We start from the raw sequence: 24,798 nt of genomic DNA, 5'->3' as shown, positions 1-24,798 counted from the left end.
AGATCAAATCGGACGGACTGAAAATGGGGGAGAACAAAGCGGGCGTGGGGACGCAGCTTTGTTTCCTGAAGACAGAAGATGACCGGCGAGTAGGATCGTAAGAGGATCGACAATTCATCCCGATTGGCTCGAATGCCGCGGATATTCCAGTGGATAATGGTCATAGGGTGAACAGAAAATGGAGGAATGTGACCAAGGTTGCTGTCAATTCAACGACTGCTCAGAGCTTGCGACCGACAGCATGGAATGGCATTCAGCTGAAGGCAGAAGATCCTGATCCAAAGGTTGTTCAGGAGCAGCTCCTGCCACCAGCGATCGGCCGGTTGATCGGCTGCCAGCAGTGCGCCTCGGCGACACAGAAGACGGCCGAGGGCGGTTTCCGCCAGGTGGTGCTGTAGATGGGACACGCCTTGGCGGAGAAGGAGATGAACTGGGTTTCTTCGTAGCCTTCTTGGAAGTATGATGTTTAGATGAAGGAGGAACCGATGGTTGTGAAGTTGGGGTACGTAAAAAATCTTCACGAGTATGCTCTTTTTTCGAAGTCTTGGTGTCTGACTTTTGGGCTCGAGATTTAGCAGAACGCGACGAAGGATGAGCCAGAGAGTGGGCAGGTGAAAGTGGCGAGGTTGAACGGGCGATCTTTGCGCTGGCCGATCTGACGACCGTGGCACTAAAGGTGAGGTCGCAAGTCTGCGTGGTCACCTCCTTTGTTGGCCGAGGAGAAGCAAGGACAGTGCTGTATTTTCCTGTCTGAGGCACGGTGGGCTGTCGACTGGCGAATAATTTTCGAGCAGCAAAGGTCGACACCTTTTCCTTCACTCTGATTTCCTGGATGAGCTTTTCGTCTTTAAAAACAGGGCAATCTCAAGAGGAAGCAGCGTGGTCACCCATACAGTTGATGCAGCGAGGGGATGGAGGTGGACAAGCACCCTCATGGGCGTCCTTGCCACACGTAACACACTTGGCCGGATTGGAACAGGACTGGCTGGTGTGATTGAACCGCTGACACCGATAGCAACGCGTAGGGTTTGGGACGTAAGGGCGAACGGAAATTATCTCATAGCCTGCTTTGATTTTTGATGGGAGTTGAACTTTGTCAAATGTCAAGAAGACACTGCTGGTTGGAATGATGTTCGTGTCAACCCTTTCCATAACTCTATGAACAGCCGTTACGCCCTGGTCAGACAGGTAGTGCTGAATTTCGTCGTCAGACAATCCATCGAGGGAGCGTGTATAAACGACTTCACACGAGGAATTTAAAGTACGGTGCGGTTCCACCCGGACAGCGAGGTGTGGAGAACTGAAGTACGCAGCAATTTTTGTGCCTGGAGGGCACTGACCATTTCTAACAACAAGGTGCCATTCCGTAATCTGGAACAAGACTTTACAGGACCTGCAATTGCGTCGACACCTTTCTGGATAATGAAAGGGTTGACTGTGGAGAAGTCGTGACCTTCATCAGACCGAGAAACAACAAGGAACTGTGGCAACGATGGAAGAACTGTCTGTGGCTGAGACTCAATGAACTTACGCTTGCGAGCGGACATAGTGGAAGGTGAGGAAACCATTGCAGAAGAATCCCCCATGATTACCGGCGTCTCCGATGGCGCGCTCCTCCCTTGTGGGGGCCCTCTCTGAGGGCACTCCCGCCTTAGGTGATTGTTCACACCTCAGGTCACACCTCCCAACAAACGGACACAGGGACCAATCGGCACTTTCGGAAGGTATCAGCTCGGGTAATCACCCCTCCCTGGGCCTCGCCGTTACCAGGGGGTACGTACGTGTCCTACCTGTCTACCCGGGGCGGGGAATTACGCGTTACCCCGTCACCGGCTACGCACGAAAATGCGTGGGTCGGCCTTCAGACACGCACAGGGAGAAAGAAAGAGAAAGGGGAAAAACATAGAAAGGAAAAGGAAAGAAGAGGGGTCTCAAACACCGCAGCAGAGAAAAGGGTAAAGAGAAGAGGTAAGGAAAAGAGAAGGACAAAGGAAGGATGAAGACATACAAGCAGAGAAGGCGAAGAATGTGTGACATTTACGAGCGTCCGTCTCCGGACGTAGGCACAAACCATACTCCCAGAGGGGGAGAAAGGGAAGGAAAGAGCCAGAGGTGAGGGGAGGGGGGGCCAAGATGGGGGGATAGGGAAGGATGCGGAAAAGGAAGGTATGCAGCCCGGAAAGGAAGGAAGGCCACATTAGCTCGGGATCCCATGCTCGCTACGCACGTATCCACAAAAGAGTTGTGGACCCCCTGGGGGGAGGGCTGAAGGTGATGCCTTTGGATAGGACAGAGGTTTCGGATTGGGAGAGAGGTTTGGAGGAAAGGTTAACTACTGAATTAGGGTGTTGTGGTTCCAGAATGTGTTGATTAGAATTTTGAGGTTTTGGGGGGAGTGGAGCTGGAAGTGGGAGATTGAGCAGATGGGAGAGACTGGGTCTGTGTGCAATTAGAGGAGGTTGAGGTTTGCTGGAAAGGTTGTGGAGGGTGAGTGAGTTGCCTTTCCAGAGGTGGGAAACCAAGAGATTAGATAGTTTTTTGAGGTGGAGGGTGGCATGCAGGAGATCAATTACATAAATACAAATTTCCAAAACCAGGTCTTTGGTAGGAATGTTTCACTTTTTCTATTTGGAGCAAAGATGAATTTTGCCTAACATACAAGAATAGTGGAGATTCAAGTTTATACACACAAAAATTGTAAGTGTGGATTGTGGAAAGCACATACCTATGAGTGTGGAAGAGTAGTACGAGGCTGGAAGCAAATCTTCAACAATAGCACACATCATCCAAAATGCATCTTCTTCCTCCATCAGTAACAGCAGAGATGATACTATCATACCAGTTCCTTGACAGTAGCTAAAGAAAACATGAACTTATAAATTACAGAAAATAAATCAGAAGATGCAGAAAATCAAGGTATGTAGTAAATTAAGTTATGGCTCACATAAAAAATGCACAATTTCAAAGTACAAGATGTTCACTGCCTGTTTAACATCCTCTTCCACATATCGACTCAAGAGTGGAAACTGGCACATGCCAAACCACAAACTTAAATTATACAATCTGTAAGGAAGATCATTTACAACCAGCTGTGATTATTCTTACAAATTAAGGATTACAAATCCTGGAAGCCAAGACAGCAAAAAAAATTTTTATTGTGATTATTAGTTTTAGCTACACAAGCCATCTTTAGGTGTTTTTTTTGTTTTTTGTTTTTTTTTTTTTGTTTTTGTACTTGCCACAATGACTTGACTCATCGCTGTAAAATTTTGAATGATAACATTCACACAAAACGTGTAGGTGGAATAATTTGAGCACTCGCCTCCAACATTGTTGACATTGTCAAACATAATAATTGTTATTAAAGTATCACATTGCCTGAAGAAACATTATCAGGCACTGACTTTTGCTCTAATTTAATAGAGTTACTTTCAATGTGTAATGTAAAAAATTATAATAAAAGTTCACACAAACATACACACAGAGGCCATTTGAACTAGTTAAGAAAAATGTGTGTATGTGAAAGATTGTGGGAAGTCTGTAATGACAGGACACTTTTCCAAATCAGAGCCACATACTATCACTGAAGTCTGATGGAACTCAGAGACATGGAATGCGAAAAGGTGATCAAAACTACGTGCAGTTCATATTCGACCAACTTACCACAAAATTATTTCAGTTAAGTGTCCAAACAAATGTGTGTTTGGATCAGATTACATTCAGAGAGTATTTAAAATTCAACCAAGGAAAATGTCCTTAAATAAAACATTAAGAACAGAAGAAGTAATGTTTGGTTATTTTCCCATTGTAGCAATTCACATCTGCTGCCAGTCATCAGTATTATTCAGAAAGTATGAGGATCATGCAATTTAACTGGATGCACTGTCAGCTGTGGAGCTGTTTTTTTAAAAGAAATTTCATATGAAACTAACTTTTGAGTTTGCAAGATTCCAGTGATGAATTCACATAGTCAATATTACAAACAATTGGTACATTAAGCATGCAGAAAGTAAGGTTAGATGTATGACAAATTAAATGTCAATATTATACTTAAAAAAAAAAAACAACATTAAAACTGAACCAGACTAAAGATCTAGATTTGAGTCACTTTCATTAGTAACTTTGAACCAACCAAGAACAACTTGCAGCTTTAGTCAGTATTTTACAGTAACAAATTATAGATAAAATTCACTTGCATCAATGAAGGAATTACAGAGAATAATCAGAGCACTGCCTGTAAGAGGCACAGACTGGGTTTTAAGTCAAGTCTGGCACACAGTTCAGCAAATGATTGGATACAAGCTAAGTTTACTGGTACATCATGTTGACAGGTAAGATGATATTGTTAAGCAGTCTTCACAGAAACTTGCACAAACAGCAGAGAGAGAGAGAGAGAGAGAGAGAGAGAGAGAGAGAGAGAGAGAGAGAGATTTTATAAACCTATGTTAATTGGTCCATCAGAAAACTGATACAGCAGTAGAAGTGTCTAGAACAGACCCAGGGATGAGGTTAAGAAAGCCGATTAATGTGCAGAGACGTAGATCACACTACTACTAAGTTGTTAATAATCAGACTTGTTTTCATCAAACAGTTGTCTAGTTTCACTGCACTTAGTTTTGGACTTTAGCAGGTCAAACCCAGTATACACAAGTTATTCCTTTCATCTATAATTTAATAATACTAAGCACACACTTTTAGAAGAGTTAAGGAAGACAAATTCAATATATAGCATTTATAGATTTAGAGTTTACATTTGACATTGTGTATGAACACCGTCTGAAGCTTTGAAGTTATCAGGGAATACATACAGGAAGGGAAACGTTCCCAACAAATTTTACAGAAACCAGATTTTAATTATTAGAATACGAACATGTGAAGCTGGTAGCATCTGAAAGTACAACAGGGCTTTAGCTTATAACCACATTATTTAATGTGTACACACAGCAAGCAGTGATTGAAAATAAGGAGAAAATTGAAAAAGGGGTTAGTGTTTAGCAATAAGAAAACCGGAGGTTTGCCAAAAATTGTAATGCTGTCAGACAGCAAAGGACTGATTCAGTAGAACTGAAGGGCCATCTTGGACAGAGGTTATAAGAAGAATGTCAAAAGCAAAATGAAGCTAGCGGACTGTAACCAAATTAGATCAGATGGGTCTGAGGGTAGTTTAATAGAAAATGGGACAGGACAGCAGATGAGTTTTTCTACGAGTTTTTCTATTCAGGCAGCAAAATAACTGAAGTGGAGAGGATATAAAATGTAGAAGCAATAGCAATACCAATATTTGTGGAAAAAATGTTAAACAATAGCTCTTTTAAAAAATTATACCTCACTTATACGTATTTCAGCACTGATATTCAATTATTTGGCCACTAAAAAGCACCTGATCCTACACTTTTAGCCTGACTGTCTTGCTTTTATTTGAGGTGGTTGCCACTAGATATTTTCTTTACTGTTTGCAGCTTTCCATATTTAACAAAATGTACACTTTCATACTTTGTTCGGTACACTCGCTCACGCTCGTTGCAGTCCAAGAAATACTTCGACTGTGCTCCATGGTTTCTGTTCACAGGAAACCACTGTGAAATACAGGGTCTGACTTCATAGATACACAGAAACTAAGAAATGACAAAGTTTCAGGATGTTTCAGTCACAGTCTAGTGCATGAGTATACTCACGATTTTATTAATGGTGAGCTTGAAAAATTTTTAACTAATTATTTTGAGCTTTAAAAGCTATCTTTATGTGTCTATATGTAAAGTCATTTCTTACAGGATTTTTTCCAGTAATAAAAGAAAAACTATGTTTTGGAACACAATTTGAGAAAACAATTTGTTAGGGGGTTTAATGTGGATGATAGTTAATATAGGAAGATAATAGGAACTACTGAAATGTGATTTTACAGACTGCTGACTACTAGATGAGTAGATTGATTGCTTAGTGAGGGATTACTGAAAGAAAGTTACAAAGCACAAGGGATGCTGATAATACATATCCTAAGACACAAATGAATAGTTAACTCTGTAACTTAGGTGAAGGAGCATGGGTAAAATTGCAGAGTGAAACCAAGGCCAAACTACCTTGAGAAGGTCTTTATGGACATAGCAGCAGTTATGTAGAGATGAACAATTTGGTGTAGGGTAGACTACAGAGGAAATCTAGTGTGCACACAACATGCACGTGGAACTTACGGGCACGCAGCATCAAGGTTATCAGTGCTTTTACATGTATTAAAAGAAACAAATGAGGATAAAGTAACCACAATTGTTCTCACACAGTGAGAAGGAAGCCTATAAAATGACAATCATTCACTCAATCCCACCTCACTCACAAGGACCTACACATTCGCTCTATCTCACAGGCCTTAATACGATGGCGAAAGGTGAAAGGTGCTAAACATGGATGAAAACAGAAGTAAAACCACATAAAGAGATAACAGAAAGGCACAGGGAAATGTTACTGGCTGACCACTTACAAAGATCCAGTCATCCCTGTTATCCCATTAAGAAAATCTCTCCAAATTTTGTGGAAACAAGTTGCACAAATTACAAAACCTTAAAACTAACCACATTTGTTTCAATGACATTTAAAATAGAGGGCGAATCTGACACTGCTCTCTTGTCTGAAAATAAAATAGTCTGATAAAATGTGGCGCACAGTGAACTTCTGTACACCACAAGCACGATGCATTGACAAGTCGTCGTGCCAGAGCAAGAAGCCATGCACCACAGGATTGTTGCCTATGCAAAGACAAGTAGGAAGGACCTAACCCATCTTTGTGGCTGGAAGGAGGTGTGCCATGGCCACCTAGTGGGCTTTACTAGATGCACCTTATTATCAGTCTTTTCCAGCTGCTCATCTTCCCTTCAACACAAAACTCTGTACATCAAAAGTGAGGAGGTAGCATTCACACTGGACTAACTGAGGATCGTAACACGTATCCTTGGCTGCTGCACCTGCCATTTCATTCCACACAATAACTGTATGCCCTGGTATCCAACATAAATATGCCTCCTTCACCAGCTGTTGTAGTGAAGGACACAGAGAGAAACTGAACAGACAACGAATTTAGCACTTTAAGCACATCTCACCTGCTCCAGTGACCACAAGATCACTTAATGTTCGGCGTCGATTACAGTAAAGTCTTGAGGTAGTCTGACCTTAAGGGCACACTCAGGGAAACAAATAGAGCAACCAACGCAGTCTGCCTGTTTCGACCCATCCATAAAGACCGCTGTACAGTTATGGTGCTCAGTTAAAAAAATTGCATAAATAAAGTATTAGAAACACATGCAGGTGTGTAATCTCTCCTGTACTGCACTAAATTCAAAATTACCATGGGCCTCTGTAGTGAACATCGTGACACGAGGTTAAAACCCTAGATTTGGGGTTGGACGTGCTCCACAGACCCCAGCACATGCTGGATGCAGATCCCAAATGGCCTTGTTGCTTGCGGACAATGAGAGACAAGACAAGGTTTGCCAGAAGTGGATGAGCAACAGTAAGATATATAGGTGAATCCAGAACTGTGAAGATATTTTAAGTCTGACGCACCATAAGGAGCTGCCACTAAATGATGACTGGCGATTCCCCAGCCTCAGCACAGCGACTAGTTACAGGAATGGTCCTGTAAGCACCCAAAGCCAGTCTAAACCCTCACAGTGGATAGTGTCAAACTTCAAGTAAGAAGGCTTCACTGACCCATACCCCACATCCACAGTCGAGCCATGAAGGCACAAAAGTCCTATAAAACTGGAGCAGACGCATCCTGTCTGCTCCCAAGACCTGTGGCTAAGGCATTTTATAATATCCAGTGCCTTCTGGGTTCTGGCTTCCAGGTCTATGAAAATAAAAACAAAAATATGACAAGAATGATGAAAATGCGAGCACAAGCACACAAGGTGGGAGCACAAGCACACAAGGTGGGAGCACAAGCACACAAGGTGGGAGCACAAGCACAGTACCAACTTGTAACTTAGATTGCCGATATAGGAAAGACCATACGAAGATGGGGAGTTGGGCCACGAAAGCCCCATTGATGCAGTTGTGTGAGAATACTGTGTCTCCAAGCAGTATCATACACCTTAATGATACCAAAGTATATGCCAGTATGGAGGATAACCTGCTGAGTAGCTGCCTCTAGCAGGGTCGTGTTGTCGACAGTGGACTAAAATCTCTGGAATCCACACTAGGAGCAGCTAAGGAATTGCCTGGTCTTCAACAACCAGACCAGATGATGGTTAACCCTTAACTCCAGGGTCTTTCCTAAACCTTTCATTAAGGCGACACTGAGAACTACTGGGACATGTGCAGTCCTTTCTTGGTTCAAGGGGTGACATCAAAATTGCCTCTCAATACAAGTTGTGGAAGTTATCTGTCTACAATATAAAATTGAAACATTCAAGGAGGATTTCCTTTGACAATGCTGGCAAATGTCTAAGCAAGCACTACTGGATTTGGTCGTGACTAAGTGGAGTACCACAATTCTCAGACAGTGCCAATTGTAGGTCCCACATGAAGAAGGGGTAGTTGTAAGACTCAGAATTGCTGGATCTTAAGTCAAACTTGCCCGGAATACACTGCAGTCCCTACACCAGACAGGGTGAGCCCTGTGGCAGTTGACACACTTTCAAGGAGATTAACAACCAACACCATCATGGGCAGCCTTACCACATTTGCCACAAATGGGTTCTCCCTTACATCCAAAACACTCGCATGTAAAGCAGCACGCTTGGTTAGGGGGTGGGGGTGGGGGGGGGGGGGGGGTGGGGGGGAAGGGTTGCACACTGAGGCAGAGGAAACCAGGCTGAATGTGTTCTGGAAGAGTCATCCTGCTGAAAGTCATTTATACCGAGTCAAATTTCATGAGATTGTCATCCATGCATTTCATTATGCCCTGTACATCAACAATGCTTTCCTGGAACCACTGGCTTTCAGTTCCTCTTAGGGAATGTCAACCAGATCCCTGGAAGTCAGTGAACCTTTGCAGCAGTTCCAGGTGGTGTGCAGTTCACTTTCTATTGCGTACTCCCCGAAGCATTGAGCTTGCTTTCTGTTTTTCACTTGTTGGGAATTAGATGTTTCTACCAGCAGGGTCCCCTTTTGCAAGCATTTGACAGATTTCAAACTTTTAGTGATTCCCTCTAAACATTTTTGTATGTAAAAAGTGAAACTTTCTCAAAACTCCCCTCTTTCCATTTAATTATACGGCAATCAGCATATGTTCTGTTACTCAATATTGAAGGAGTTTGTGTAATCCCCAAGATTGGAGGACTGGCTACACAAGCCCTCTTGTTTGACTGGGCATTGGTACATGCCAACAGCACACCCTTTCTGCTGGGAGAAGAGATCTTTAAGGATCCACCCTGGTCCCACGAGCAGCTATGGAAACAGAAGTCTTCCTGGGCAGAGCCCCAAGCACCTAGATAAGCCTTATACAACTGAGGTGTGGTAAGTTCTCCAGAGGTTGCCCACTAACAACTATTCCACCTCAACAGCCATGCATCTCATCAGCGAGCAGTACACCTTGAGAGTGAGGGTTGAACTTTTTCCCCTGTGAGGGACAACGTTCCACGAATTTGCTGTACAGTGGGCATTGAAGCATGCTCAAAGCTTATGGCAAGAGAGGACTGGTGGTACTTACCAGTCCCCATGGAAACCTAGCACCAAGCCAATTTAAGGCCCACAGAAAAATTTTAACCATATGCCATGTTGAGAGGTGACAGTCACTGACAGTTACAGTAGTTCAATGCTATCAAATTTTGTAAATGCCACAACAGTCACAGATTGTAAATATTTGCTTATTCAATTACCAGTTTCAATCCTCCTGACTGTCTTCTGATTGATCTGTCTTCATGAAGCTAACAGAGAAAGCAATTAAAATATCAGGAACGTCCGGAATGTAAGTTCTGTCACTGTTTTTCATACAGAAACTTTATTGTCAGAAAGAAAGAGACCATGGCATGTTTACCTATAGATCTTGCACTATTTTTTGACTTGGTCACAACCAACATTGAGACATTTGTCATAGAGTGCAATCAATTTGAAGAAACCACTCTGGAAAAACTCTGCGCCCTGTGATGCAAGGAAATGTCACACAGCTTGCTCCACCTCAACATTTCCTGTACTCTAACAATGTTTTCATTTGTGGATGTGGAAGGACATTCACTTCAACCTTCATCTTCCACACCAACTTCCTTAGCTGAAAATGCAACATCAGTGACCAACCATCTGACAAGACATGACCTAACCATACACAGTCTGTAGCGATTCATGGATGATGGACACCCTAGTAGCATGTGCTCATTCATACCACATAACAGCAAACACTTCCATTGGAAACTATGTTTTTAGCATACAAACATCAGCCATTGTGATTTGTACTCTAATAACATAAGGCACATTGGTCTGTAGCTATTCTCTCCTTTGGCACTCTGTGCGTGTCATTCCTCCTCCACTGACATCCCTTCCATCACATAACCGATAATGTAAGTGGACTCGTATGGTGCTGGTGACACCTGGTGTACTATTTTCTGTTTCAAAATAGTGACAAGATTACTTTCAAACATCCGTTGGATGCAGCTGTGAGTGGCATTCTCATTATGTAAAATCATGATAAAATAGTAACCACAGATGTCCCATAATGTTGGATATTCACTTGCGTACTGTGCTTAGTAATTAGCCAACAATATCTAGTAGCCATACCCCCTTAGCCGTTTGCACTGGTGTTTTCAGCACAGCGATGACATTATGGGACATATAGTTCCTATTTTATTATGATTCTATTTCACGTGGCAATGCCTCTAATGGTTACATATTTTAATTCCTTTCTCTGTTGACTTCATGAAGACATATCATACTGAAAATGATCGAAAGGATGGAATCAAGTAACTGAATGAACAAATACTTGCAATCAGTTACTTACAGCTTTTACAAATTTCCATATGCCATTGTCACAGTAGGTTTGTGAAATTCCTTACATATTTTTAGGCTAGCAAGATTAATTCCACAACCAATAATTTTTCCCTTAAATCGACAAAGAAAATACCACTGGCATTCAGAATCTGATAAAATATTTTGCTGTAGTGCAACCCACCAACTTGCTTCAAGACAGCTTTGTATGACGAGAATTAATAGCTAAAGTAAAATGGCAGTAGACTGTAAAACCAGTACTAAAGTGCACATAGAATAAAAAATTTAATATATAGTGGCATTAACAAACCCTATATCAGGATACAGCCACGCAAGTCCTCTCAGCACTCTTCTCAGACGAGGAATTCCTGTGCTAGTTAAGTGACTAAAACATACATTTGCTGGCATTGTCCTCAGTATATCTTTCTCGATTTGTTTCGAAGTCATGAGAGCGTCATTACTTGATGCTTTTACAATATCTTTGTAGGACATTTCAGATGACATTTTTTTCTGAAGTGCTCCTGAAACAAATTAAGATTATATTTTACAGGAGCAAGTGTCTACATTCTATATTCTTGTTCTCTGACAACTCACCTGACAACCTCATCCACATTTGTGGTCTTAACGAGTGAGGTATACCAGCAAGTACCATAGACCGAAGTTTCTCTGTTCGGGGAAGTGTGACATCTACCTTGTCCCATGTCAGATCACACACTTCCTTATTGTGACTAAATTCTAAATGAGCTACCCATTGCAATCTGGAAACAAGTCACATTTGATTACATCTAACAAGTATACAAATCTAATTGCACTCTGGTGAAAGAAATTTAAGTTTAGATGGAGTTTATGTGGCCTACTAAGCATGATATACCTCTGCTGTGGATCCTCTACAAATGGAATGCTTAATAGTTTCTTTGAACTCTGTTCTGGACCATCTTCTTCCTCCACACGAAAGCCAAATTCATCAAACCTGGAATCAAGCAATATCTGGTGTGGCACATTAAATTTTTAATTAAAATGGATTAAGGTAATGTCATTATAAAAACCTGTAATCTGGCTGTGAATTTGGATCATCTGGTTGCTGTCCAAGTTTGCTGAGAATATCTTGTGGCCACATGGAGGGTGTTAAGGCAGAGAAAGGACCTCCTGGAGTTGGAGTCACTCCCTCAGCCATTATACTGATACCTTCAGACACCTCTCCCACAAAGGACAGCTCTCCCTCACCATCATCTTCAGACAATGCTGTCTCTACTTTCTCCTGTTAAGAGAACATGGATTTAAAAATTATAGATTTTACAAACCAATTATTGTCAATCACAAATGTGTATCTCAGCTATATACAGTTGAAAAATTAAATCAATGTGGATTTTATTAATGTGCAACTATTCCACTTTTGCTCCTCATGAACACTAAGTAGTACCTAAGATCACTAAGTAATATTTTGACTACCAAGCACAACATACTAACATTAAGAACTTTTTAGTTGATGTTAGTGAAACTTGACAGCCTACCTGCAGTGTTAAGCATTTTCCTACTACCTTGGAGAGCACAAATTGAATTAAACTAAACTCCGTCTGAACCAGCCTTGTAAGGCTCAATGTTAAAGACCGGCCGCCGTGCCATCCTCAGCCCACAGGCGTCACTGGAAACGGATATGGAGGGGCATGTGGTCAGCATACCGCTCTCCCAACTGTATGCCAGTTTACAAGACTGGAGCCACTACTTCTCAATCAAGTAGCTCCTCAGTTTACCTAGCAAGGGCTGAGTGCACCCCGCTTGCCAACAGGGCTCGGCAGACCAGTTGGTCACCCATCCAGGTGCTAGTGCAGCCCGACAGCATTTAACTTCGGTGATCCGACAGGAACCGGTGTTACCACTGCGGCAAGGCCATTGGCAGAGATTGAAGTAGCCGACCAGTTAAAGGACAAGAGCAGGCTTCAAATCAAGGTTTTTGTGGTTCCCTTAAATCAATTACACAAAATAACAGCCTAGTACATTTATTTTTTGACAATCGGCTTGTGCTGCTTCTCTAACCTCACCAACAAAACGTTCAGCCATTATCTTTCTTTACAGGAAAACTCAGCAGCATACAATTATTTCTTATACCCCCATTTATGTTTCCAATATTAATTCTACTGCAATCATAACTTTTTGCGTCAGATACAGCCAGTCCTGTAATCTTTTTTCCTCTTTTTTCTTTTCTTCAACTGTTTGAGTACTGTAGTAACAAAACCAACAGTGGTATCCTTTCAGTATGGAGAGCTGCAGAATTTTCTGAACATCTGCACCTTGACAACATGTACCATTTACACCATGACATATTTGGTCAGCATGAGGCACATTTTCAACTAATGAAATATACAATTTTAGTACACCAATTGATATGTTCTGCATAATTAATGCAATTAAGGTCAATGGATCAGAGACAATTAAATAGTATTGTTAACCTACTTCCCATGCTGCACTATCACTCCTTCAGTCAGGAAAGCGTCCCCTTGACTTTAGATGTGGGGTATACACTGAACTCTGTCAACATTATTGCATAATTTTTGTTGGTTTGTTTTGTTTTAGAGCACAAAAACAACTAGGGACATATGCACCCATGTCAGAACTAGAGAGAGAGAGAGAGAGAGAGAGAGAGAGAGAGAGAGAACTAGCTTAAAAATTGAAGCGTTGGCAGAAGAGCCAACACTGTGTTGCTAGAGGAGGCTGAAATGCACGCTTTTAAGCTCACGCAGATTGGCGTGAGGTCTGGAACAAGGTAAAGTAATTACCCTATAAAGAAAAGAACGTTGTTCTTGGAATACTTAACTTTAATCCACAATTGGAGAACATCGCTCTTGTTAAGACAGTATTACAATCTTAATATAAACTGGTAATGGCGCCTTGCTAGGTCGTAGCAAATGAGGTAGCTGAAGGCTATGCTAACTATCGTCTCAGCAAATGAGAGCGTATTTGTCAGTGTAGCATCGCTAGCAAAGTCTGCTGTACAACTGGGGCGAGTGCTAGTAAGTCTCTCTAGACCTGCCGTGTGGTGGCGCTCGGTCTGCAATCACTGGCAGTGGCGACACGCGGGTCCGACGTATACTAATGGACCGTGGCCGATTTAAAGGCTACCACCTAGCAAGTGTGGTGTCTGGCGGTGACACCACAAAAATGGCTATACTTTAAAGCCAAGCAACAGAAGGAAAGAAAGCTAGAAACAGGGACTTTGAGAAAGATCCATCAAACATGCCACAGAGAAATGGAGGCCCTGAACTACAGATTATTGTCCTTCACCATGTCGTTATGACAGAAAAAAGTAAAACAAGGGTGACAGCCTGTATGTTGTTTGCTAAAACGGCCAATAACTCAGATGGCAAACATAAATGAGAACAAGAGTGATTTAGAAAAGGGCATTCCTTCAGGACATGGTGAACTGCCAGAGGTGGACGGCAATGAGCATATAGTGGTGTGGGAGCACCACTTAACAAATAACGATGGCTAAAAAGACAGTGCCAATACGTTACCTAGTTAAAATGATCTCTTTGCAGTGAGAGGAGGTTGTTCAAGCTGATGGGAGAGGCTTAATTCCCTGGAGCTTGTTCCCATAAAGGGAGAAACCAGTGGTGGTGCCAAAGGGACCCCGCCTCTGACAGACGGCAACAGAGAGATCATCAGAGGGAGTGGAAGAACTAGCGCCGAGGTATGAGGACTGCAGCCTTGGTGGCAGTGTCAGTGGACTCATTTCCCGTCACACCGACGTGACCAGGAACCCACATAAACATCCCAGTGGCTCCATCAAGAGTGAGCGAGTGACAGCTTTCCTGTACCCATTGCACAAAGGGATAGACGGTACAGCACACTGGGGCTCTGAAGGGTACAGAGCGTCTGAGCAGATGATGCAATTGAAAAGCCCGTGTCACCAGATGTACTGCGCGGCCTGATACAGCACTAAGAGCTATGCTGTAATTACTGAGCAGTGTTCCAGAAGCAGACACTGAAAATTGTTGGTGCCAATAATGAAGGCACACCCAACACCAATGTCAGTCCAAGACCCATCATTGCACACACATGTACTACTGTGAAGCTCCATGCGAAGGTTGTGAAACTTACAGCGATAGAGCAAGGCTGGAGTAGTGTCTTTAGAAAGCAAATGAAGACCAAGGTGAACACAGGTTGCTGCACAAAGCCAAGATGGTGAAGTGTTTATACCTATCAGGAAAGTGGTAGGTGCATGAAGTTAAGCTGCCAGAGAAAAAGCCGAAAGTGAAGTCCAGGAGGTAACAGAAGAGGGGGTTAGTTCCATTCTGGCGATAAAAGGAGTCATCAAAGCAGGAAGCGTAGAATGGGTGGTCAGCCACAGCAGACAAACGACATGTGTACCTGAAAAGTAGAAAGTCACAGCGGTATGACAGCAGCAGTTCGGCTGCTTCAGCAAGCAGACTAAACCAGGATGGTGTAGAAGGCCAGATGGATGCTAAAAATGGTGGAAAGTTTTGAGATAGCGCAAGAGGGACAGATGCATGAACAAAACATCTATAGTCTAGTTTCGAATGGACAAGGTACTGATTCAAACTGAGGAGGGTGGTCTAATCCGCTCCCCATGAAGTATCGCTGAGGACATGGAGGACATTTAGGGACCGCATACAGTGGGTGGCCAGATAAGACACATGGGAGGACCAAGAAAGTTTCCTATCAAGCATGAGCCCCAGGAATTCTTTAGTTTCAATGAACTTAAGAGCAACAAGACCAAGATGTAAAGACGGTGGAAGAAACCAATTGTGCCGCCAGAAATTCATACAAACAGGTTTGTCGGTGGAAAAGCAAAAGCTATTTACTATTGATGTTCCATGCATAATGATAATAGAGACATCACTGAAGACTCTGATCAAGGAGCCAAGTCTATGGCGAACTGCAATAGATGGCAAAATCATCAGCGAAAAGTGAGCCAGATATGCCCGACAGCAGACAGACCACAATACAGTTAATGGTGATAGCAAAGAGGATGACACTACGTACAGAATCCTGAGGCACACCATTTTCATTGATAAAGGTGTCCAACAAGGCAGAACCCACACATACCTTGAAAACTCTGTCTTAACACTTCCTGAAGGAAACAGGGCAGGTGGTTATGGAAGCCCTACGTGTATAGAGTACAGAGGATACCAGTCCTCCAGCAGGTGTCATAGGCTTTCTCCAAAAAAATAAAAATAAAAATAAAAATAAAAAAAGAAAGAAAGAAAGAAAGAAAGAAAGAAGAAGAGACCCAGTCTGGTATTTCTGCAGAAAACTATTCGTGACACAAGTTGACGAAGTGACAAGATTGTCAACTGCAGAACAGCGCACTTGAAAGTAGTAAATTGCGAGACTCAAGCCGGGCATGAATCATATGTTCCATCACCCTGCAAACACAGCTGGCGAGGGAAATGGGCTGATACCTAGAAGGAATGTGTTTGTCCTTGCCAGGCTTAGGTAAGAGTATGACAGTGGCTTCACGCAGCATCTGGGGAATGTGCCCTGTGCAACTGTATGTATGAAGGAGAAAGTGCTCACCCGTAAAAGAAAGGTTCTGCAACATCTGAATGTTATCATCCAGCCCTGGGGCAGAGGATCGGGATGAAGTGAGAGCACAAGCTAGCTTGCTCACAGTGAAGGTGGCATTGTAGCACGATTCTGAGAATAAGGGTATTGCCTGAACCTCCTCAACTCATTTCCAATGGAAGAAGGCAGGGTGATCGTGGGTGGGTCTCAGAATATCCGCAAAGTAGCGGCCCAGGAAATTGTATAATGGACCTTGGTCCCAGACAGCTATCCAAGGTTGGCCCACACACGGAAGAAGGTGTGGAACTGTTGAAAGAAGTACTAAAGGAAATCAAGCTAGCTTTTCTCCTATCCCGAAGAACGCAATGCCATTGTGTATGCAATTGTTTGCAACGAATGCAGTTGGCCATCATAGGATGATGGTTGAAAATGCTGAGAGCACATCTCTGCATTTGAATTGTGTCATAGAACACCTCAGTCCACAAATAACCAGGACATGGCGTGGCAAAAAGGAAGTGCGAGGAATGGAACATTGTACGACGATAAGGATAATGTTTGTAAGATATTATACCTGGTCATCGCAAATGGGGAAATGATTTTTGTCAAAGGTCGCCAGCGAGGAGTAGAGCCTCCAGTCAGTCTTAGAATGTTGCCATTTGGGTGTGCAAGTAGGTGTGGTAGGACTCAGCAATTGAGTAGAACACGGGAAATGGCCACTAGAGTACATGTCAGAGAGAACAGACCACTCGAGATGATGGGCAAGCTGGGCAGTGCAGAAGGAGACATCCAGCTGGAGGAAGTCTGCCCTGGTGACAATGAATCACAGAGGGACAAACAGTACAAAGGGAAAAAGTCAAGTGAGGAAGGAAAATGCAGACTGCAACAGCCAAAAGCCAGGTAGTCATGGAGACGGGGAGATGGGTTGACTATGAATGTCATCACTGATGGAGTTCCCAAGAGATGGAATGTCATCCTTGGGAGGGGGTGGGCAACTAGACCGGTAAGAAATGCGAGAGCTCAAATGTGGCCATGAGGACACAATTTTGTTTCTTGGGCGCAGAGGAGAAGCGGATGCTGTGATTCTAAAAGCAGCCATAAGCCCACTTTATCGGATCGAAGGCTGGGAATGTTCCACTGGAGGCGAGTCATAACAAGGAAAGGGGAGGAGGGAAAAAAATGAAGGAGTGTCACTTTGATGGCTGCCGAGTGCCGGCCTTTGAAGGCTCACTGCTGCAGGGCACAGAGGCTGGAGAAACCTGCCCCCACGAGATCTATGGGGCATTGGAATTCTCCCTCTGTCAATCTGTGGAATCCAGGGCAGAAAAACAGTTTGTGGTTTGCACTGTCTACACGGAGGTCAACCAGGCGAGGTTATCACATGGCGACACCTTTGAAGAGGATCTCCAAGTCGGCGAAGACGAAGACTGTTTGCCTTTGTTTGACTTCTTGGAGCCTTTCAGGTTGACAGAGGAAGTTTCAGATGTTTGTTGGCTGGAGGGACATAGGAAGTCTTCACGGGAGTATTCCTTCTGTCCTTTCCAGCCTGCCGGTTGTGTACAAGGTGACTCCACCCCGTGAGGCGAAAGTTTGATGGCACATCTCACAGCTGGAGGAGGAGATGAGGGTGCTACCCTGACACTAGGTGATTTCACAACTGCAGTGCTGAAGCTGAGGTCACATGTCTGTGTGGCCATGTCCTTCGTGGAGCGAGATGTAGCAAGAACAGTCTTAAGTACTGGATGGTAGAATGCAGATTTTCTGACTAACCAATAACTTCTGAACAACTGGATAAGGCACTTTTTCCTTCGCCTGGAGATCCTGCAGAGCCCCCTCATGGGACAATCCCAGGAGGAAGCAGCACTGTCACCATTGCAGTTGATACAGTGAGGAGGAGGAGGAGGCAGACAACTGTCCTTGTCAGCATCCATACCACAGATTATACATTTGGCCAGGTGTTCACAAAACATTCCAGTGAGGCTGTAACGATGACATTGCTAGCAGCACATCAAGTTTGGAATGTACTGTCTCACTGTGTCAACTTCATAGCTTGCTTTGACCACTGACGGAAGCACCGCTATCAAAAGTGATAAAGAGTTGTGTGGGCACTAAGAATGCATCTACCTTTTTCATAACCCAATGGGACTGCAATGACACGCTGATCAGAGAGGTAGATTTGGATTTCTGACCGAGTCACACTGTTGAGCAGCCTAGCATAAATAACACCACAGGAAGAATTCAATGTTTGATGGGCCTCGATACGAACAGGATATCTATGGAGGAGTGTAGCTGCAAGTAGTTGTACTTGAGGATCAGAGCTAGTCTCCAAAAGCAAAGTGTCATTTCATAAATGAGAGCAGTATTTCACATGGCCAGCAATTGCATGCTGTGAGAGAGTCTGAATTGTTAGCCTCATTCCATTTAATCTGGTAGATGTTGACTGAAGATGACAACTGGCTCATTGTGAGAAAATCCCGCACGATTGCCAGCAACTTCGATGGTGTGCTCCTTCCAAATGGGACCTCACCTCAGAAGGAGGTGCCTTAGGCAATTGTTCACACCTCATGCCACACCACCGAAACATCTGACAGAGGGACCATTCGGCGATTTGGGAAGGTAGCAGCTCAGGCAAACACCCGTCCCTGGGCCTGGCCTGTACCAGGGGGTACGTGTAAATCCTACCTGTCAACCCACGAGTGGGAATTTCGCGTTACCAGTCACATGTTGTACATCAGACACATGGGCTGGCCTTCAGGAATGCATAGGGAGAAAGAAGAAAAACAGGAGTCTCAAATGTTGAAGCAGAGGAAGGATAGGAGAAAGGGAACAAAGAGGAAAAAAAAAAAAAGGAACGAAAAACAGTGGAAAGACTGTTCTGATATCACTTACTGAATATGCAGAACACATTTTCAAAAATATCCTGGGTGGGGGGAAAAGAATAGCAAGAGGATAGACATGCTCCACAGAAGGGAAAAGATGCTGCAAAGGCTGGGGCCCCATGGTAGCAAAGCATGAACCCACCAAAGAGCAATGAGTGCCCCCACTCAGCTGAGCGAGTGCTTAACATCTTGCAAGGAGAATTGGCTATGAAGAAGCTGTGAAAGAGGTTGATGTCGCAATTGTTCAAAATCTACTAAAACGCATTCAGCACAACATTTCAACACAATTTCTGGTAATGTTTAATCACAATCCATTCGATTTGATGAAATCTGGATCTATCATTACACATACCAGTCAAAACTATAGTCAGAGGCTGGCAAAAATGCACAGAAGAAAGCAGAGACTGTTTTGTCAGCTGGCAAGGTGATGGGCACTGCTTTTTGGGATTCTCTAGGATTACTTGGAGAAAGGTAGAACCAAAACTGGACACTGATATTTTATTGTTGAATAATTTGAAACTTGCATTGCCTGAATAAAGACCAACATTGGCAAACAAGAGAAGTGCCCTTTCACTAGGATAATGCACCATTACAAACATCAGTAATAACAATGATGAAGTGCACGATTTGGTCTTTGAATTTGTTCCCCATCCACCCAATACACCAGATTTAGCCCCAAGTGACTCCATCCTGCTACCTAACTTGAAACTCACATGCTGGGAATAAATTTTCAATCAAATGAGAAGTAAGTTGAATTAAAAAGATACACCATAATGTGAAAAATCCGTGTTGCAGAATAATTTTGAATCCACATTAAATTACATCTATATTCGTGGCTAGAAAGTCTTATATAAGGTCAGAGGAAGACATGGGAATGCTGCCTCAAAGAACTCTACACCTAGCAAAGTGAAAACCTTTATTTATGGACCAGCTTTTTCCATTATCAAACTCAACTTGTGCAAAACTTCACAAAAATATTTGCAAACGGTAAAGGTAACAGCTGAAAGCCAATACGATTTACGAGGACTTCCATACAAATGTCGAAACATTAACACAGTATAAAGTGAGAATTTTGGATAGTGAGACTGAGGCAATAGCCATATTTAGAAAACATTCAGCGGTGAAAACTTCAATTAATAAATTAGGCCTAACAGAAAATATTTAGTATGCCATATTTTGCAATTTGCAAACCACATAGAATGTAAAAAGTGTAGTAAATGACATACTGGAATTAAACTGGTAAATTGAAAAATACTAATCAGATTTCAAGATGTAACTTCATAACCAGAATGAACAGTGCACATGTTATGTTCCAAACCACTGGCCTGTTGAAAAACTCAACACCTACAAATGCACCTACCTATACAGCCAATATGTTATTAAGATGCTAGAGAATAGGTTACAGTATGAAATGGTCCAATGTCAAACACAAGGCAAAAAATTTAAGATTAACATATTGACCATGAATTGAGCAGTTTCTGTAGTTACTACACATCCTGAATTCAAGACAGACTGCGTCACCTAACTCAAGGAAATTCATGATAACTGTCACTTCAGAATATTTTTTTTATTTTTTTTTTTATTTTTTTATTGAAGTGTAATATATAGTGTGGCTTCAAATAAATCATTCTGACAAAGTCTTCATATTTGTTGCATTCTAGTTACAGTGGCATGTAGGTCCCGCCCAACTTTAGACGTTTTAGATTAACATGTGCTAGTTAATGCAAATCAAAGTTGTATTTACGTTTCTCTCCCTGTGGAAGACGCTAATGAAACTAGGAAACAATAATCATAACAGTATTATAGTGGTGTACATAAGAGCAACAGATTATGGATGACATTGTCATAAGATGCTCCAACTATCTACATTTTTGTTAAAAAAAAATAGCTATTTGAACAGCCTCTGCTGTAGTCAGTTACATTTGGTAACTAATATTGACCACATTCAATGTTTATCTTCAGATTTCACTAATCTGAAATTGTGAAAAGTCAAATTCCTCTAAAACAAACATATACTTTGAGTCATATAGAGCCAGTAAAACAGAGGCCCATGCTGGAATATGACACAGCTTTCTATTTCATTGGCTGTGCTTGGTATTTGTCTTTCAATATGTGGCTTTCAAGATTTTGTTGGGCCTTTGAGAATTTCAAATTATAACACCAGCACTTCTATGGTACTTTGGAATGTTCATACAGAATACAACAGCCTGTGAGGTGGTTTTTCTTAACATTCATATTAATCAGTTGTGTAAGTTATGTTTTCTTACATACCGGAGACTTTTATTCTATAAACACAATTTAAAGTTACATAACAAAAAGAATATTCCCTTCATATCAGTTTTTTAATGACATGGTTTACTATAGATTTAAACTGGTAAACTGAAGGGAGTTTATTTATGACCATTTCATTTCAAATTTAGTACCGAGTGAGTCTGCAAACTATGTGCTGTATACAATGCAAATTAGCTACAGTAAAATAAAATTCCATACGTTCCCATCAGAATGGCATCATGAATTTTAGTGTGCGTATTAACAAGCAGTGTACAACACTTCTTCCATAAGAAAAAATCCTGATTTTCAAATTTTAAAAATTTTGGTTCACTAAAATTTAGCATTTTTTATTAAAATAGTCAAGCAGCACATGGAAGTTATGGTGTAAATTTCAGGTCTGCAGGTCAAATATCTTTATATATGGTTATTTTGGGGTATGAAAACATGACAATCTCATACTTCTATAAACTTTAAAACTCTAGAACAAGAACGCCCAAAATTTTTTTTTCTGATTTTATATATTTTTTGTGCTTAGAGTGTGATAAATTAATTCTGTGAAGGTTCAATTTCATTCGTTTATTGGTTGACTTCACATAGAAGTAATAATCTCTGTTGTCCTATATTGCCAGTAGATGTATGTCAAATGGGACCAAACAGTTCAATGGTAAATATACACTAGTTAGGAACTTGAACATTAAGTTTTACATTAACTTCTTGAAACACCTGTGGTTGAAGATGTACCAAACGAAAGTAAAAATCTGCATTTCATAACACAAGAAAAAAGTGGAATGAGATTGTGATAGAAGACTCTCCCATGAAATCTTTGTTGCTATCATACTTATCTGTAGCATAGGCCCACACAAAGTACCACAGGAAAGACAAGTTACCTGATGATACTGCCATAATCTGTTTTAATGAGACTTAGAGGTAACAAGTTGGGCCAAAACTATTTATATAATTATTGGAACGGCTTTCTGTTAATTGTTTTTCAAAATAATAAATTGAGGGTCTTCAGCAACAGTTACTTGCATTTAAAGTCTTACGATTTCAATACAGTCAATAAATCTTTTAACATTTTCTACAAGTCTGCTATGTAGGATGAATGAAAAAGACTGTGGAATGTATGCTTTATTTCACTGAAATTACAGTATGTTCCATTCAGTCCATCAATATGGAGAAAACTTTGGAAAAGTTAAACTAAGAAAAGGAGTGTAGGAGTGCATAGTTTCATGGCCACATGCACTAAGAAAAAGAAATGTACTTAAGAAAAGTAACACCCTAATATGTTTCACCTTAAATGCTTGAGGTCTAATCAGCAGAAAGGTAAGAATTGTAACAACTTTAGCCAAGAAAGTCGTATTTCTTCTCCTTTCCATCCATTTTTATCGCTACCATTGCAATATTCAATTCCAATAGTTGTCTTCAGTCCATAGACTGGTTTTGATGCAGCTCTCAATGATTCTCTATACTGGTCAAACTTCATCTCCGAGCAACTACTGCACCCCTTTGAATCTGCTTAGTGTATTCATTTCTGTTTCCCTCTACGATTTTTACCCTCCATGCCTCCCTCCAATACTAAATTGGTTATCCCTTGATGCCTCAGAACGTATCCAACAATATCTATTGTAAACAATTTTACTTTAGCCTATCACAATGACAACGATTTATTTGAAGGGTCCTTATCACAATGTCGTCCTAATTTGTTTTCTGTTATGACCTGCAAGTTTACATTTTTGTTTGGTGCGTCTGCAACCATCGGTATTTCAGAAAGTTAATGTAAAACTAACTACAATTTTCCTGACTAGTTCGTGTGTTTCTCAGGGTGGAGCAAAATACGAACTATGCCAGCAATACATTTTTTCCTGCTCGGTTTGGTATTTAGCAGAATACTCTAATAAAATAAAATGTTTCTCTTCGGATGCTTTTAGCCGGATTTATCGCAATATCAGTTACTCAATTTACAGAATGTACGTAGACGATGATTAACTGCAAAACTCTTCACATAGAAGTATGTAATAGTTAACACTCACATTATAGTCTTCCTTTCCTTGGTAGCCCTCATGTGGTCGAGTTCCAAACAATGTCTTCGCTATATCCATTGTCTAAAAATTTGAAATTAAAACTGCCTATTTGTACTTCACTGATGAGAAACTGCACGATCAACCACACTTAAGATGACAACAACGAAATGATTTACAGTAAAACTAAAGTGCCTCTAGTCAAAATTTAATCATGCTACTGTCACAACTCATTCTGTTGTTACTGTCCTGCCCTTCACCCTCGGTTAATAAAAACATATGGTTATATAGGCACCACCTGTCAAATCTCTTAAGCCCACAAAATTCAAAACATTTACTGCCCCATGGCAAAGATATTATAGGGTGACAAAACACTTTTTTTGAAAAAAAGGTAAATTCTCCTTTTTATTGCATAAGCAGTCATGGAACTCATTGTGTTAGGATTTTATTTCATTACAGTTTTCTACTGTTATGGACAGAAATTTATACATATGACATATACGATGCTGCGTCGACGCCACCACAGTTCATGTTAGACTGTGACGCCACCTCCAGGTGGATTTGGCTTTCTGCTGTCAAGAAGCAATGAAATATCTTTATGTTTTCCTGTTGATCTGTTAGCTTTGTGAACAGTGTGTTCAACCACGTGTGTTTTGTTGTGTTTACAGCTTGTGTGAGAATTTATTGAGTACGGAATGACTGCTGTAAGTTTTATCGTGTTTATTTTTTCTGATAGTTTGATAATGTTCAACTGACTTAATTCATAATTATTTCTTGGGTTGCCATTTTTGTCAGTGTACGTGGGGCAAGTTGTATTACCGGCGATGGGTGTGTAATGTCGTAATTCGACTGCTACATAGCATTTCACGATATATTTCGCTTAGTCTGGTTTAGTCATTTTGTACGTGATGCGTAGTCTTACTATGAAAATTCATAAAGGAAACAATGATGTAGATCTTGATGATGGGGAAGCCGGGGAAAACTCACAGCCGAGCTCCCTTGATTTTAAGACCTTTATTCCAATTATTATTTTTGGCAGAACCGTGCTATCATCTGCAGACTGGCATTACACTTTGCGTATATGTTGACATACATGTATCGTCGATATTTTGAGAACAGAAAATAACTAGTAATTGGAATAAATAAAATAAAGCGATTTTGGGTATCACTACATACACGATTGACAAAAGCGAAAGATACAT

The 24,798-nt window shown here is 41.5% G+C and overlaps 2 protein-coding genes across 2 annotated transcripts in view; one reads left to right on the top strand and one right to left on the bottom strand.

Annotated features, from left to right (window-relative positions):
- LOC124612671 (small G protein signaling modulator 3 homolog) overlaps positions 1 to 23,905 on the bottom strand; it is a 177,050-nt gene extending 153,145 nt beyond the window's left edge. The window contains exons 1-6 of the mRNA XM_047140996.1: positions 23,609 to 23,905; positions 11,955 to 12,166; positions 11,780 to 11,878; positions 11,503 to 11,666; positions 11,219 to 11,429; positions 2,726 to 2,856 (exon numbers count right to left, since the gene is read on the bottom strand). Of these exons, the coding sequence (XP_046996952.1) occupies positions 2,726 to 2,856; positions 11,219 to 11,429; positions 11,503 to 11,666; positions 11,780 to 11,878; positions 11,955 to 12,166; positions 23,609 to 23,677 (886 nt within the window). The 5' untranslated portion in view covers positions 23,678 to 23,905. The remainder of the gene's footprint in view (positions 1 to 2,725; positions 2,857 to 11,218; positions 11,430 to 11,502; positions 11,667 to 11,779; positions 11,879 to 11,954; positions 12,167 to 23,608) is intronic.
- A 282-nt stretch (positions 23,906 to 24,187) lies between these two features.
- LOC124613717 (nucleolar complex protein 3 homolog) overlaps positions 24,188 to 24,798 on the top strand; it is a 108,024-nt gene continuing 107,413 nt past the window's right edge. The window contains exon 1 of the mRNA XM_047142437.1: positions 24,188 to 24,300. Within this exon, the coding sequence (XP_046998393.1) occupies positions 24,292 to 24,300 (9 nt within the window). The 5' untranslated portion in view covers positions 24,188 to 24,291. The remainder of the gene's footprint in view (positions 24,301 to 24,798) is intronic.

The sequence above is a fragment of the Schistocerca americana genome, chromosome 4, assembly GCF_021461395.2.
Source record: "Schistocerca americana isolate TAMUIC-IGC-003095 chromosome 4, iqSchAmer2.1, whole genome shotgun sequence".
In the NCBI taxonomy this organism is placed as follows: Eukaryota; Metazoa; Arthropoda; class Insecta; order Orthoptera; family Acrididae; genus Schistocerca; species Schistocerca americana.
This window is presented reverse-complemented; position numbering and strand designations above follow the sequence as displayed.